Below are 14,497 nucleotides of genomic sequence, written 5' to 3'. Positions count from 1 at the left end.
GCCCAAATCCACAAATGACACTTCCGAGGCTTTAAAGGCAACAGCCAATCACAGGCGAGGTGATTTTGATGGACAGGTGCGGCAGCCAATGGCATCGAGGCACACTTTAATCTCACCCCCGCCCACTCAGATTAAAGTGGAACTGATGAAATAAAGCAGAAAAAGCCGCGTCAACAAATAAAAAACACTAATAATACAATTAACACAGTAATAAATACGAAATAAATTATTTTGTTTATTTTGTCACTGTGAATATTCATTAAAAATTAAGAGGGTTCGATTAAAATTAGAACAATAACCGGGTCAATATTGGAGCGATGGCGCCCTCTTGTGGTTAATTGGCTGCTTTACGTTGCAGCAGATCTAAGAAATAATTATAAGTTTAACATTTTAACAGAGGCGATTCTAGAGTCTGTAGGGGCACTAAGCCAAAATTCCCAGGGGGCCCTTCCTTCCAACCAGTGTTCATTATCATTATGTTATAAATAATCTGACACCAACGAAAAAATGAATGAATGAAGTATGTGAAAATATAAATGTAAAGAACAATAACATTTTGTAAATAGCCAGAGGCACAGCTTGTGAACACGCAAGGCAGGCAACTGCTTGGGGCCCCGAGCTGATGGGGGCCCCCGACACTCGGAGCCTGACGGCTGTTTTTACTGGAATGTGCAGTTATTTACAGTATTTTATTGTTCTATATATTTATATTGTTTTATAATGTGGGTTCTTTACAGTGTAATGTATTTTTTTCACTGAGTTTATATAGTTTTTTAAAAGCTATTTACAGTATTTTATTGTTCTTTACATTTATATTTTCACATACTTTTTAATGACAAGGTTTTTCCATGTTATTTCATTCATTTCGAAAAAAAATAATATTTTCAACTCATACATTTTTCGTTGGTGTCAGATTATTTATAACATAATGGTGATGAACACTGGTTGGAAGGAAGGGCCCCCTGGGAATTTTTGCTTAGGGCCCCTACAAACTCTAGAATCGCCTCTGCTAATACCTACCAGGACAAACTGAGTTGATATAGATGTTTATGTTGACAACATCACACTGCGCTGTGATCCTCGGAGAGGGACCTGAGCACACAATTTAACTTTATATTTTTGTTATTAAATATGATTTTCCAGTCAAATCTCATCTTTTTAAACTAAACTAAACTAAACTTGCTAAGTGTTCATTCTCCATTTGACAGTCCAACCTCGAGTGATCTCCTTCGGTTTCAGCGGCTTTATCGAGCTTTTGCTTCAACATAAAAGTCTTTACATCAAGGGTCTCAAACTGGCAGCTCGGGGGCCACATGCGGCCCCCCCACTTAATATCATGTTATAATGAAAACATGGCCCTCGACCTCCGCATCTTTTAAACACAGTGTGTAGCTGAGGCTCAGCTGCCACCGAGCTGATAGAATATAATATAATGTTTTTATAACAGTGATAATAAGACATTTGGTCATAATTATCCCATTATTAAATGTATCATATACAACATTTAATTTAATATATAAATACACTTGTTAGGGCCCGAGCCACGAATGGCAGTGGCCGAATCGGCTCCTGGTATGTAATAAATAAATGTCTGTTTTTGATATTAATACTACGTCATAAATAGTATTATTAAGTATATCATGATGCAATATTGTGAACAGTTGTTGTTTTTTCCCCCACGTTTTGTTCTCTAGGTCGGCCCCCTCTTGACCACAATAGATGCGCATTGGCCCCCAGGTCACTTGAGTGTCAGACTCCTGGTTTACATCAACCTGTAAAAGTGCCGCTGTTTCTCTATGACGTCACTCATTGCTGCACTTCAGACGTGCAGATTAGCGCTTGAGCCGCGGGATTAACCGCAGTGAAGTCTGTGGATCCAGAACAGACTCAGACCTGAAACCTGCTCCACATCAAAGCCTCTCTTTGTTCTGTTTTATTTATTTATTTATAATACATTTCTGTTTGTTTGTTTGTTTGTCCTAAAACCATCGCCGGGTGCGTTTTTACGCACAGGCTTCCAGGACGCGTAGAGGTCTTGGAGACGCCTCCATGGAGCCATGGCATCTTTTACGCAGAGAAAGACGTGGATCGTCGTGTTGGAGAACTTGTCATGTGACCGTGTTTCTTCGTCATGACTGTTGTTTTTGTTGTATTCTGCTTCCTGTGGGAATAACACCTTATCCCGCCACCGATTAGCGCGGCGCAGATGGCTCGCGTGGCGCCGGTCAGTCGGCTGACCTCCAGACCCACTGACTGCTGAATGACAGACATTTCCACGGCCAAGTTCAGGGTAAACGTGTGACGTCACCTCCGGCTCCTCCAGGATGACTCGCAGGGCCGCGTTCAGAGACGCCGCCAAACTCTTCCCGTGGCTGGCCAACGTCACCCTGTACGGCTGCCTGTTCGCCGGCGGTGACCTTGTCCACCAGCTCATGGCGCAGAAGGAGCGCGTGGACTGGAGACACACGCGCCACGTGGCCATCGTGGCGATCAGTTTCCATGGCAACTTCAATTACTTCTGGCTTCGCGCGCTGGAGCGCCGCTTCCCGGGAAAGTCCGCCGGGATGGTTCTGCGCAAACTGGTGCTGGACCAGAGCTTCGCGTCGCCTTTGGCCACGAGTGTCTTCTACACAGGTAAGAGAGGACCAGGGCCGGCCCAAGCCTCCATGGGGCCCTAAGCAAAATTTGATTTTGGGGCCCCTCTGTTACTGCCAATAATAATGATTATTGATCATTCACACAACTACTATACTAAAGGTATTCTACTTATTCTACTCTGTCACGAATACACTTGTAAAACTAAATGTGAGAACTGTTTGTTCTGACACCAGATTTGCAAACTTACAGTAAAGTCTTTCAATTAATATTTGGCAAACTCAGCAACTCCCCCTACTGGCGACACAGAGAATCAATACATAAAACCAAACGTTTTATAAATAAAATATTAAGATATCAAGGTCTGAAAATCTAAAAATGTGCACAATCTTTGGGGGGGGGGGGGAATCAAAATACACTCCTGTTATACAAAGATTTGACTTTTATAAGTGGCAACAGGTTGTTGGATTCACCCGTCAACGGCGTTTAACGGCGTCAACATTAACGCACGACGCGCTTCCATGACGACTGACCGGGAAAAGACACGCATGACGTCATGTTTACGTGACTCCCGATTGTTAAAATGTGTCTCCAAAGTAACGATAAACTTTAAAAACAGAGGCAGACATACGCAGTTACACAGGTACGCTGGTTATTTGTAGTGCTGTTCTTTTCCTTTAATAAACAGACCGCTCCAGTTCCACTGTAGGCGCGCTAACGACGCTAAACGAGCTAATGCAGCTAACGGAGCTAACTGGTTAACCGTGTCGCGGCACGTAGACGTGACGTCACGCGCGTCTTTTTTCCGGTCAGTCGTCATGGATACGCGCCGTGCGTTAACCTAGTTAATTGACAGACCACCAGTTCCACTGTAGGCGCGCTAAAAGGAGCTAATGCAGCTAACGGAGCTAACTGGTAAGCGGTGCCTGGACTCCGGTGTCGCGGCACGTACACATGACGTCATGCGCGTCTTTTTCCGGTCAGTCGTCATGGAAACATGTCATGCGTTAACGCATGCTAACCTTTTGCACATCGCTAGTTTTTTTTGCTCAACTTGAACGCAGTTTACCACGAGGCTACGTCGCCCCCCAGTTTCCAAATTCCCGTCAACTGATCGACACTATTGATACGTTTTTAGTGCTTTATTCAACTTTGTCATACTTGTGGTTCCTGGTCAAAACTCCACCATAGGAAATGAATGGGTAACGATCCATTATGATTGGTTTATTTGAGGTTTTGTCGTTAAAGTGCAGGAAAATATTGTGAAATCAACCGATCAGCGTTTGCCGAAACCTGAAAATGACAAAGTAAGAAGCTCACGTGTGCTCGCTCGTCGTTTTTTTGTGCGTCATGGCGACGGCGGTGGCGGTGTTTTCGAGCAGTTGGCGTCTGTGACGGCGCCCTCTGCTGGACATGGTCACGATATGACGTTGACTCTTTGCTCTTGTCTGCCGCAGGTGTTAGCTTCTTGGAGGGCAAAGAGGACGTCTTTGAAGACTGGAGGGAAAAGTTCTTCAACACCTGGAAGGTACCGAAGGCCGACACTTCAGTCAAACACATTAAAGGCAAAGTTCAGATAGTTTTATTCATACGATCCTCTTCTCACCATGTCCTGTGTCCTCTTTCAGACTGGACTCATGTACTGGCCTTTCATGCAGGTAAACATGAACACAGCTTGATTTGTTCACCATATGCTTCATGAACGTGAGTTTCTCGGAATCACTTGAAATTTACCATCATAATAGTCGGTATCGCCGTGGACAAGGGTCTGTTGAAAATATTCGCATATCTCTTAAGGAATAATTTTTATGAATTTTTGAAAATCATGAAATGATCCATTTGCCCTGATACACTTTGACAGTGAGCTGACTTTTTACAAAAAAACTAAAAGTTTCTCGGAATGACTTGAAATTTACCATCATAATAGTCGGTATCGCCCTGAACAAGGATCTTTTGAAAATATTTCCATATCTCTTAAGGAATAATTTAAATGATTTTTTGAAAATCAGGAAATGATCCATTTGCCCTGATGCACTTTGACAGTGAGCTAACTTTTTTCAAAAAAAGCAAAACATTTTATATCATGATTTGATCACTTGCTGCTCATCTATTGGTTAATCAGGGCATTCATTGTGAAATATTTCTATCAGAGCTTTTACCCTCTCTCATCTTTCTGCCTCCGCACAGTTCCTGAACTTTGTTCTGATGCCACCATACATGCGGACGGCCTTCATGGGCTGCTGCGCCTTCCTCTGGGCCTCCTTCCTCTGCTTCTCCCGGCAGGACGGCGACGGCACCGCCGCCGTGGCTCTGGCCTTCGTCATGGATCCGCGCAAAACTCTGGAGGAGATGCGCGAGGCTCGCCTGGCGCGACAAAAGCCAAAGACCCAGAGAGAAAACTGAACATACGAAGAGGTCTGGTCAGGTCAGATCTCAGGACAGAGGTCGTGTTTTTCACCTCGGACCTTTTTGGAGTGTCACATGAAAACAGTGGTTCCCAAATTCTGGGACGCAGGAGATTGTGCGAACAACTGTGCTTTTATTTATTTTACGTGTGTGTCTATGTACAGGAGTGTGCTGCTGCCACATCAACAGAATAAAAACACACCAGTATCACGTTATGACATGATTATTAGTTTATTTTTAAAACAGTGGTATCATCTTCATCTGATCCACTGATTTGTGTGTCTGTGCTACACACACACACACACACACACCTTTATGCTCTGATGATGCTGCGCTGCCTGGATTAAGCCTGGATTAGATATACCCGGTTAATCCCTCTGAAAAAGGGATGGAGGTGATCCAGTGTGACCTCTGACCCCAATCAGCAGGAAGTGAAATTATCCAATCGGAGCTGAGGGATGAGTCAGGTGACGTGTAACTGACCCTCCCTCCTGGCTGTACAACCAAGAGGCTAAACGCTGCCCTCTACAGTTCAAAATCCTGAAGTACAGTTCTCCTGACTGTTGATTTAAGCTCTTAATCAGCCAAAACATCCCATAAATCTGTTATATTTACACATTATCTGATGTAAAATAAACATATATAAAATGTATCTTACGTTTAAACACAGTTGTACAAGTAATGATAGTATAATGTAGTGATTTTTGTGTTGTGTACCAGTTTTTTTTAGTTTTGTCCAATCCAACTTTATTTATAAAGCACTTTAAAAACAACAACAGCGACAAATACAACAAATACAACAAATAAAACAAACCAAAGTAGACCCAAGTACAAACAACAAAACATACAATGAAAAAATAAAATGCTGTACAACGTATAAAAACAACACAAAAAGTGTTTAAATGTTCCCGCAGCACCTGAACGCAGCACCGGCCTCTGCCGGGTGGGTCATCCATCAAAATGTCCAGAGTTGACTGAGAACACGCCCCCTACACAGACACACTCTCCCCTGATTGGACAAAAAAAGTAAATCCCGCCTCCGTACGTTTAATTGACAGGTAGTTGACTAATGGCAGCAGGGGACGGGCTGCCGTCCCTCTCCTGATTGGTGGATGGATCCGGACAATATGAACAGGCAGCAAGTATTGTTCGGCAGGAGAAACTTTAGTGGACTTTAACTCCGGTAAGTCCCGAAATATTTCGACTCTCATAATAATTAACCGACAAACGGTGTCGGGAGTTTAATTATCGCGGGAAGAGGATTCAAAATAGGGGGAAAAAAGAGTTGGTTTACGTGCAGTCGAGCGAAGCTAACGACCGCTGAACGTAAGTTCCAGCTGGTTCTGTGTTTATTTAACCGGTTAACGCTACAAACCCGTTAGCCAAACTAGCTAACTTGTTTTATTTACAAGCTAACTTTCTTAAGCGTGTTTAATAGTAAAAACCCAAACATCCACAGTGTATTTTAAAAGCAGCTGTTTCCGCTGGTAATGGGGATATGAGGTATCCGTTATCTTTATTTTATTCACTGATATATATATATACATAACCAGAATTCATGTAAATATTTCATCTAATTTACCTCAGACATGAATTTGGCTAGAATTAGTCTAATTTAACGAATGTTTGGTACATTTTATGAATCTTCAGACAAAAATCATAAACTCGGCCTACATTAGATCTCCAAAGAAGCGCTGTTGACAACACTTTTACTTGTGAATCTGATTTTTCTCGTTAGATTTGCTTACTGAGCACGCTGTGACGTGAAGTCTGTGGTAATGTGTAATGAGAGTTTTATGTGAAATACAAAACAACTGTGTGTTTCATTTATTTGCCGAATTAACCAACATGTTCAGATGAATCGTCATCAATCATGTCCTGTTATAAATAATGTTTTCTTGGTACAAAGCGGTGCGGCTTTAACCGCAAATTGCCTCTTTTCTAAAGGGAATTCCTCATCGCCTTGTTTAACTGGAACTGCAGATCGGTTTAACACAGCTGTTACTGTTGGAAAACCCCCATGATATTTCACTCATGCATATGTGTTTTCTCATTATGTATGTTAAAGGTGCATTATGTAATAAATCTAAAGCAACTGGCCATAAAATTCTCCTAATATGTCACAGAGACTCAGGAATAATGTTCATATAACAAACTGAACTCACCAACAACAACAGTACAGACAAAATATTTGCATTAAAAAAAATATTTTGCAGACTTCAAATCAGGTTTATGTTTTGAAATCATGTTTTGTCATGTGGCGCCACCTACTGCCCTCTACCAATCATTGCAGTCAGTAGAGTCTCAGCTACCAAGCAACCACGGGTTGCCAGTTACGTTAGAAAACGAAACCTAAAAGACCTCGGTATTTTGAATTTGAATGTAGTAACCGTTTTTGGCCACATTCTCACATATGGCACCTTTAACTGTGATATAACGTATGAGTTGATCACCAAAATAATAGGTTTTATGTGAAATACTGAGTGTTCACTCATTTGCATTGCATTCATATGAATTGTCTGAAAATATGTGTTTCTGCCTGGTTTTTAAATGGAATTCATCACTGCCTTGTTGCAGTGGAAGCAGGAGACCAGAGTTGGTGTTTGACTGGAGGTTGAACTCTTCACCTGGGCTGGAGATGGGGGATCCAGAGCCTCCAGAGTTCGAGTCCCTGGAGGAGGAGCTGATGTTCTGGAAGGCGCAGGCTGCGAGGCATCAACAGAGGTGTGTGCACTATTATTATCATTCACTATTATTCACAGTTCACCTCACAGTGACAATTTGGCATTTAATCCATAAAAGGCTGAGCTTCCTGGTGTTTTGGTCGGTCAGATCATGTAGTTTCTCCAAACAGGTCTGGGTCTGCGTATTCCTCCCAGAACACGAGTGAGAGAGGCTTTTAAAAACCAGGCTTTGCTTACAAGTAAATGGAAAAAAAAAATGCAACCTTTTCTCTGTTTACATGTGTTTAGTGCAGAGGAATCCCAAGAGGAGCTGCAAGAGTTTCAGCAGATGAGTCGCGACTACGAGGGGGAGCTGGAGATGGAGCTGAAACAGTGCGAAGGACGGAACCGCGAGCTTCTCGCTGCCAACGACCGCCTCCGCATGGAACTGGATAACTACAAGGTGCGTTATCAGGACGGGCACAACCTTTGCATATACTGGCAGAAATGTCAGTGTCTCACATTGTGACAAGTGTGACGGCTTCCTGCCGCCACTGATAGTATTACGGCAGTTGTGGAAGGACTACTAGAGCTAAAAATAACATAAAAACACGCATTTGGTGGTTTACAAACCAGTTTCCTGTTGAAAAAGTGAAACAAAGATGTGAACATATTCTTAAGATATTATAGACATAGATTTTATTAGCTTAGTATCACTTGTGTGTGAGCCTTTGTGACTCAGGCTGGTTCCCTGTGGACATTGTGTCAGTACCTCATGCGACCACACGACAAAAAAACATTTGAGCTGTCCCTTTAAGCAGCTGTTCATTTTGTTCATGGGTGCAAATAGTTTCTACAGTCGACTGACGAGCTGGATTTGACTGGGAATTTCCATGTTTATCACATGATTTGATGGCTCTTTTTTGCCTGCGGTGAAAAGACACACAGAGGATCGATTGATGCTTGTTCTGTGTCTGCGGGCGATGAAAGTTCTTCCATTCACCCCTTTTCATCTTTTTTTTAAAGAGAATCTTTATCCTGCCTTCAGAGAAACAAACAATCGCGCTCACAGCAGTTATTTCATGGCGAGGGAGAGAGGTTTTACTAAAATTAAAAGTGTGTGTGAGGGTGAAATACGATTTAACGGCTTGTAAAAAGATTGTTTCTTCTTTTAGCTGAGCCTTTTTATGTGGATACAAGGGGTGGCGTTCACAAAAATAAAAAAGTACATCATGTCACCACACTCGCAAAGACCCTGTAAACAAATACAGAGATTCTCCTTCTTTTTTTTTTGCACCTTATATATGTTAGACGCATGGTTCTCAAACTGTGGCATCAACGGTGCACCAGCTTCCTCTTGAGTCATAGTTAACCTGACAATATCACCAGCTGAGATGACTTTGCCTTGAAAACTGTCTTATCTTCATTAAAAAATTGCTAAAGATGAGGAAATGCTGTGAGGCTGCAGTACCACTGAAAGAGAAAGAGGGCAACAGAGAGGCCTGGGGCTCAGGTGGTGACTCGCGCATTGTTTCTGTGGGAAGTCAGGAAGTTGTGCTATTATATCAACAGTAAAGGCAGGACCAGATTGGTGCTACTGTGCAAGGTTCTGATGGAACTTCTGAAGACTTGTTTTCTTCTAGCTGAAGATGACCTCACAGATTCTATCTTTGCCGTCTCTTCTTCTGGCAGGAGAAGTACGAGGCGCAGCACTCTGAGGCCTGTCGGCACATCTCCAGCCTGGAGGGAGACCTGGCCGAGACCACGTCCATCAGAGACCATCTTCACAAATACATCAGAGAGCTGGAGCAGGCCAACGACGACCTGGAGAGAGCCAAGAGGTCAGGGCGCTCGCTGAACTGCACCAAAAAGACGTTCACTTGCTCATACAGCGAAGAGAAACCTTCACTATTTGATTAAACAGAGTTATTTCACCTCATTCGCTACAGAGAATTAAGTGTTTGTGTGTAAAGCGTAAAAACAAAGATCTGCAGCTCAGGACCCTGGTGCTTTTCATGTCGCCGTTTTCGTCGTCCGCTGATGTTTGTCGCCGTTTGCCTTGTGTGTGTTTTCAGAGCGACCATCATGTCACTGGAGGACTTTGAGCAGAGGATGAACCACGTCATAGAGAGGAACGCTTTCCTGGAGGGCGAGCTGGACGAGAAGGAGAATCTGCTGGAGTCTGTGCAGAGACTGAAGGACGAAGCCAGAGGTAAAACGGCTCTGTGATGTTGAGAAAAGTCTACACTATCTTAAGATCAGTGTATCTTTATAGGACGGCCTTTTCCAACCTAAAATGAAACCGCTCTCTCCCTGCTGCAAAGTGCCTCCATAACTATGTTCAAATGTGTCCCTGCAAGCTAAAAAAAATTATGTTTGACGTCCGTCTAACCATGAGATAAAGAGGTGAAGATGTTCTTAACATATAGACCTAAGATGCTAAAGATTGAATGTTAAAATGTAGCTAAAATGTAGCTTTTTCCTTGTTTCCAAACCTCTACCTCTCAATTCTCACAAACTCTGACTGACTTCATGTTACCACACCTAAACTATCCCTTTAAAGGTGAAGTAAGTAGTTTATAGTGCCATCTAGAGGAGAGGCTGAAATTTACAACAAAGAACTGCTCCTCTGCTCACCCCCTCCCTTCCCTGAGCGATAAGGTGTCCTCAGCCGGTCAAATGTCGTCCTCGTCGTCTTTCTCCGTGTCAGCAGATGAGGTTCGTGAGGCGTGTTCTCTCGCGTTTGTCCTTACAGGCTCCGGTAGAAACATGGCGTCTCGCTGCTAACAGTGGCTATGCAACCGCGGCCCGCGACCATGTTATTTTACATGACTTTTTGAAACACTACGAAAATGAAACAAAAACTATTATACAGCGACTAGACAATGCAGGAGCACATAATATGTATAAAAAAAGGGGATTTTGGGTTATATAAACCCATAAATACTACGCAGTGTCCCCTCAAATCCTGTGCTAATCAGATCATTGACGATGAGAGGGAGAGCTAACATGTTAGCATGTCTCTGTTTCTGTGTGTGTGTGTGTGTGTGTGTGTGTGTGTGTTAGACCTGAGGCAGGAGCTGGCAGTGCAGCAGAAGCAGCAGGTGCAGGACTGGAAGCCGTGTGTCAGTGTTGTGGTCAAAGAGCCTCCATCCTCCTCCTCCTCGTCTTCAGCTGGGCCCCCCACACCACCCCTCACCCCTCCAGACAAAACCATGCCTTCGTCCTCCACCCAGGCCGTCCCCTCTTCCACCGCGACACCGTCCAGACCTCCAGAGTCCTTCACCACCCCGCCGCCCTCCGTCAGCAGAGGTTAGTCCACCATGACTGATCCAGTTCCTTCTCGTTGTTCTGTGGTGACTCAGATTTGTTTAGAACTAAAATTAATATTTCTGTTTTTTGTCATCGGAAAAAAACTGAAAGTCTTTGCTTTGTTGATGGATCTCCAGGTGAAAGCCTCTCGGCGACTCTTCTCACCACCTCGGCGAGAATCTCGGCTCTGAACATCGTCGGGGAGCTGCTGAGGAAAGTCGGGGTGAGAACGAATCAGCCGGTTCATACTCTGTGTTTTTATCTGTTTTTATGACTTCACGTCAGGTCTCAACCCACTGTCAGTGAGAACATCAGCTGCCAACGGGGGGAGACACTCAAAGAAAAACAAATTTTACCAATTTATTTAAAATAGTTTGTAAAACCACTCACTCTCCCACACCAAAGTCCATAGAGAAAATCAATGATTTTAACATCACAGCACACAGGAGTTGTTGATCCACTGCTGCCTCCATCACTAAGTTCAAATGTTACTTCAGTGTTTGAAATCCTTTGTTCAGATTGACCTCAGTGACACAAAGTGACCACACGAGGCAGCAGTAGACCAGCAGCTCCTCTGTCCCCGCAAGCTAAAATCACTGATTTTCCTCTATGGGCTTTGGTGTGGGAGAGTGAGTGGTTTACAAACTTCAGTCTCCTGTTCTTAAAGTCTGTCTCACACTGAGATAAAGACGTGAACGTGTTCTGAAGATATCTTACACCTAAATATTTACCATTTTCCCGAATCGGCATCACAAATAGCCATTTATTACTCGTTTATGTATGTTTACAAATGTAGTTTAAAAAAACCCTGTAAATTTTTTGATAATGTGTATTTAATATTTCGTTTATACATGGTATTTGTTTAAAATATAAACAAAACTACAAGTTGCAGAGTGTTATTCAGTCAATGTTCATATGAGTTAAACCATTTTATGTCATTTCTTTTAATGAAACATTGTTAACAGTGTAAAATAATCTGTCCGGATCAGCTGACCTCTATCTCATACAACCATTTACAGAAGATTATGAATATTTTATCACCTCGTTGCTCATAGAACCTCGAGTCCAAGCTGGCATCGTGTCGAGAGTACGTCCAGGAGCAGACGGGGAGCCGCCGAGGACACCCAGGAGGACCGGGGACGCCAGCGGGCCAGAACAACTCCACCGAGCAACATCCCAGCAATGGCCTCTACAACAAGGGGTGAGGTGCTGCGTCCTGCAGCGTGGTGCAGCAGCAGAAGCAGTAGCAGCAGCAGGCTAATGATGAGTGTCGTCGTGCAGAAAAAGGCTCAGAGTGTGTTTTGTGTGCTTGTAAACAGGCTGGTGAAGAGGTTGGACTTCAGCGCGGGACACCAGAGAAAAGACATTGTCCTCTGACTGAGCTGCTCGGCCCGTCGTTTCCGTCCGTCCAGCACTTGAACGGCACCGTGAGTCGCACATGACACCGGGGTTTTCCCGCTTCTTTCGGACACAGGAAGCTGATACGATGGTGCGGGGACTCTGTTTCCTGCTCACTTGCACTTCACATTGTGACATTGTGGACTCCTTCTGCACCTCACCGTCTCACCTTTTGTTTGGATTTGGATTTTGTTTTTGTGTGTGCGTGCAAACACTTTGGGGGGGAAAAAATAACGCACAAATTCCTCTGCAGAGCTTTCCGTCTGTCTTTCCAGGGGTGAATCTGGAAAACTCCTCGTGTTACAGAGGTGATATGAATACTTCAGTGAAGGTGACCCGTGTTTTATGTTAAAAAGAGACAAATATGTTAAGGATTTGTAGCGTTGTAGACATGTGTAGCTCAGAGTCTGTAGACAGGTTTGCTCAGGGTGGGTTTTTACTTTTGTTTTTATGACTCTTCTCACAAAAAAAATGCTTTGTTTTTGCTGTGTTTACCTTCGCTGCTGCTCAAAAACCAATAAAACCAGAAATGGGTCGGGGGGCGGGGCTCACGTTAGAAGAACTGAAGCGGCACGTGTTGTTTACGAACAGTTTTATTTTGCACTGGTTTCACAAAAAGCACAGTGAGTTTAAATCTGCTTCCTGTTTCCAAACTAAAAAGTCAAATTAAAACCCTTTTGATAAAATGCATAAGTTTGTGTCTCATCAACGTCCACAGACCAGGCGGCCATTTTGTTTTCAGAAAAAATAAATGTGACGGTCAGAAATAAACTGAATTCTTATACTTTCATGACACGTAAATGCGTCTGCGTGCATTTAAAGGTGCCATATGTAAGAATGTGGACAAAAACGGTTACTACATTCAAATTCAATTCTTTTAGGTTTATTTTTCTGACTTAACTGGCAACCCGTGGTTGCTCGGCAGCTGAGACTCTACTGACTGTAATGATTGGTAGACGGCGGTAGGTGGCGCCACATGCCAAAATATGATTTCAAAACATAAACATGATTTGCAGTCTGCAAAATACTTTTTTTAAGGCAAATATTTTGTCTGTACTGTTGTTGTTGGTGAGTTCAGTTTGTTATATGAACATTATTCCTGAGTCTCTGTGACATATTAGGAGGATTTTATGGCCAGTTGTTTTGCATTTATTACATAATGCACCTTTAAATTGCAAATGTTGAAACGTGATGGTGACAATTCTCTGTTTTCTTCACATTATTACAGTCAAACTTGTGTGAAACACGACAGAAAAGAAGGTTAAAGTAGGCCGTACGGCAACGTCACAGAGGACTGCAGGCAGAAGATGGACAAGGAGGGAATGAAAAGGAAAGAACGGGAGGAAGGAGTTCAGAAAAGGTGCAGTGACGCAACCATGAAAACATCAAATTAAAACAACATTCGCTAAAGAAAAGAGAAATAAAAGGTTGATTAATGGTCGTCGAATTTCCAAGTAAGCAGTAAATCACCAACATGTAAACAAACACTGCCGCCTTTGCAGTTAATGGCACTTGTGTCTTTTTATTGATTCAGAGTAAATCACATCGTGACATGTTCAATGCAGCGTTGCCGCACCTCCACCAATAAACCATGAATAAATTATAAATATGTTGTTTCTTTGCTGAGGAGCATTTAAATATTCAGTGTATAAATGTCGTCATTCGGGCTTCTGGTCCCTTTTTTACTCGTCGGGTGAGCAGGTGTCCAGCAGGGGGCAGCCGGCGGGAGAAGACTCGACCTCATGCAGTTCCACTGACTTCTCCTTGGTGGCGCTCCTGCAGCTCATCCTCCTGATGATTCCACCACCACCACCTCCTCCACTGCTGCTGCGAGGACCAGAGCTGCTGAACTTGGCCTCTCCGCCGCTGCTACGTCTGAAAAAGGAGGGAGAGACGAAAGAGGAGGAAGGAGAGATGGAGGTGAGGGACAGAGCAGCGAGGACTTGTTGCAAAGCAAAGTTGTTGTTTTTTAAATTCCGCAGATGTAAAAAGTATTAAGAAAATGTACGAAAGAAGTAAAAAGCCAATTAAGGAAGAAGAGAATATTTCCGGGAAGCTTTGCAGGACAGTTTCCAGATCAGTGTCTGAGGACAGATGTGAAACAACAGAGGAACATTGAGAGA

At 43.3% G+C, this 14,497-nt stretch overlaps 2 protein-coding genes across 3 annotated transcripts; both read left to right on the top strand.

Moving 5' to 3' along the window:
* Positions 1-2,324: 2,324 nt before the first annotated feature.
* Positions 2,325-4,998, top strand: mpv17l (MPV17 mitochondrial membrane protein like; the record flags this gene model as incomplete). Its single annotated transcript, XM_083896488.1, has 4 exons — positions 2,325-2,634; positions 4,053-4,123; positions 4,224-4,253; positions 4,783-4,998. The coding sequence occupies 4 exons, from the start codon at positions 2,325-2,327 to the stop codon at positions 4,996-4,998; spliced, it is 627 nt and encodes a 208-aa protein (XP_083752614.1).
* A 1,116-nt stretch (positions 4,999-6,114) lies between these two features.
* On the top strand, positions 6,115-13,756 carry nde1 (nudE neurodevelopment protein 1). Of its 2 annotated transcripts, XR_014592952.1 has the most exons (10): positions 6,115-6,184; positions 7,579-7,725; positions 7,974-8,127; positions 9,357-9,505; positions 9,740-9,876; positions 10,731-10,976; positions 11,114-11,199; positions 12,032-12,177; positions 12,296-12,403; positions 13,603-13,756. XR_014592952.1 is itself a non-coding variant. In XM_083896798.1 (9 exons), the coding sequence occupies exons 2-9, from the start codon at positions 7,640-7,642 to the stop codon at positions 12,351-12,353; spliced, it is 1,062 nt and encodes a 353-aa protein (XP_083752924.1). In that variant the 5' UTR covers positions 6,115-6,184; positions 7,579-7,639; the 3' UTR covers positions 12,354-12,757. The 2 variants fall into 2 exon arrangements, 1 of the variants encoding a protein (XP_083752924.1); XM_083896798.1 differs by lacking the exon at positions 13,603-13,756 and having other exon boundaries at positions 12,296-12,757.
* Positions 13,757-14,497: the final 741 nt, after the last annotated feature.

Source organism: Microchirus variegatus (assembly GCF_963457635.1).
Source record: "Microchirus variegatus genome assembly, chromosome: 10".
Taxonomy (NCBI): Eukaryota; Metazoa; Chordata; class Actinopteri; order Pleuronectiformes; family Soleidae; genus Microchirus; species Microchirus variegatus.
This window is presented reverse-complemented; position numbering and strand designations above follow the sequence as displayed.